At 37.4% G+C, this 1,525-nt stretch overlaps 1 protein-coding gene across 1 annotated transcript; it reads right to left on the reverse strand.

Moving 5' to 3' along the window:
• Positions 1–274: 274 nt before the first annotated feature.
• LOC149249967 (protein neprosin-like) lies at positions 275–1,319 on the reverse strand. Its single transcript, XM_089453526.1, has 3 exons — positions 1,243–1,319; positions 910–1,056; positions 275–724 (listed from the first exon to the last, which is right to left on the reverse strand). The coding sequence occupies exon 3, from the start codon at positions 698–700 to the stop codon at positions 275–277; it is 426 nt and encodes a 141-aa protein (XP_089309652.1). The 5' UTR covers positions 701–724; positions 910–1,056; positions 1,243–1,319.
• Between the last annotated feature and the right edge of the window lie 206 nt (positions 1,320–1,525).

A 1,525-nucleotide genomic window follows, 5' to 3' on the forward strand; every position in this document is an offset into this window, starting at 1 on the left:
GAAATATAATGTAATAAGATAATCAAATGTAATTGGGCTAAGATAAATTCAATACAGAGGAAAAAAGTTCATAAAATTAGATAAATATATAAATTTTCAAAACTTTTACAAACGAGTAATAGTTGTGAACCTCAGAGGTTTAAGTTGTCTAAAACCAATTTGTATTCCAAATAACAAAAATCTCTTTTAAAATTACCTTAGGTTAAAAAAAATATCAATTTATATTTTAAATAACAAAAAAATGTCTCTGAATTAGAGGCCAGAGAACGGCGAATTAAGCCCATCCCTGGATGAATGGCGAATTAAGCCCATCCCTGGATCCTCTGTTCTTGAATGTACTGTAGTCACATGCGAGAGAAAGGCATATTTGGCAGTGATAAAAGTGCCCAGCAGAAATGATTACCTCATTGTAAACGCTTTGGATGTCATAACAGGTAGTGTGCTCTGATAAAGTGGAGACTGAATCTATGGTTTGTAAACTGTTTTCTGCATCTACAACCTGTAGATTACGAAAATAGCTGGCTCTGCCAAATCCTTCATTTGGAAAATGACCACTTCCCATTTGTGTGGAAGTGTGATCTCCACCTGGTTCCATGTTTACGACCTCACCACCCCATTCAACCATATTTGCATGATCTGTTAAATGTGTGAAGAGATGTGCAGGCCAATATCCCACCAATTCATTTTCTGCAAACTCCATCCACCAGTCGCCCTGTTTAGGATCCTGCAAACAACAAAAACAAATGCAGAAAAAATAAATTGTAGTACATATAAAAAATCAAAGCTGTATACTGGTTCTTTCTGTTTATTTCTGGCTTTGCATTTAGTGCTTATATTACTGCAATACGCATATCTTTGCAGCTTAATTTAATTGAACAAAATCAAATGAATGGTGATGAAGTTCCAGACCTTCCATATCAGTATGGTAATATCATACTGAGGACCATTGAAAGAAGAAATAGGTGTAATGGCAGCACCAATGGCTATTCGTTCATTGGTTTGAATGAAACCTGAACATAACAGATTGTAGCATCCCGTCTCCTGGTAGGAATCACTCTGCAAAGACATTATTTTCCAGTTGGATCTGGTAGGTGGAGGTAAAAAGGTAAAAACTGAAGCCCTGAGAAATCTACTCATAGGTTTCATGTAGAGGAGACTGTAGGGAATCGACATGCCTGATGACAGACTTGTATAAATAAGCATGTAAAATAACAAAAGGCACTGTAGAAACGAGACTCTTACAGCATGGGAATACTGAAGAGTGCATGCTGGCCAGATGTGATGCGCTGCGAGATGTGATGCGTTGCAAGGAGAATGAATCGGTCACATTACATAGTGGCACATAGGGATAATGATCGGACTTACAATGTGCAACCGCCTATAATGATCGGACGGAAGAGATTTTTTTAATCGTCTAACACAATGGATCAACGGCTCAAGGCATTACAGAGTGGCATCCAGGGAAGTTAATCCCAAAGGGAAACGCCTTACGGCGTAATAAGCATATAAAAATTTAAAACTTTAA

The sequence above is a fragment of the Pinus tabuliformis genome, chromosome 7 (assembly GCF_031772625.1).
Source record: "Pinus tabuliformis cultivar Carrire ecotype Pingquan chromosome 7, CPIR1, whole genome shotgun sequence".
Classification (NCBI taxonomy): domain Eukaryota; kingdom Viridiplantae; phylum Streptophyta; class Pinopsida; order Pinales; family Pinaceae; genus Pinus; species Pinus tabuliformis.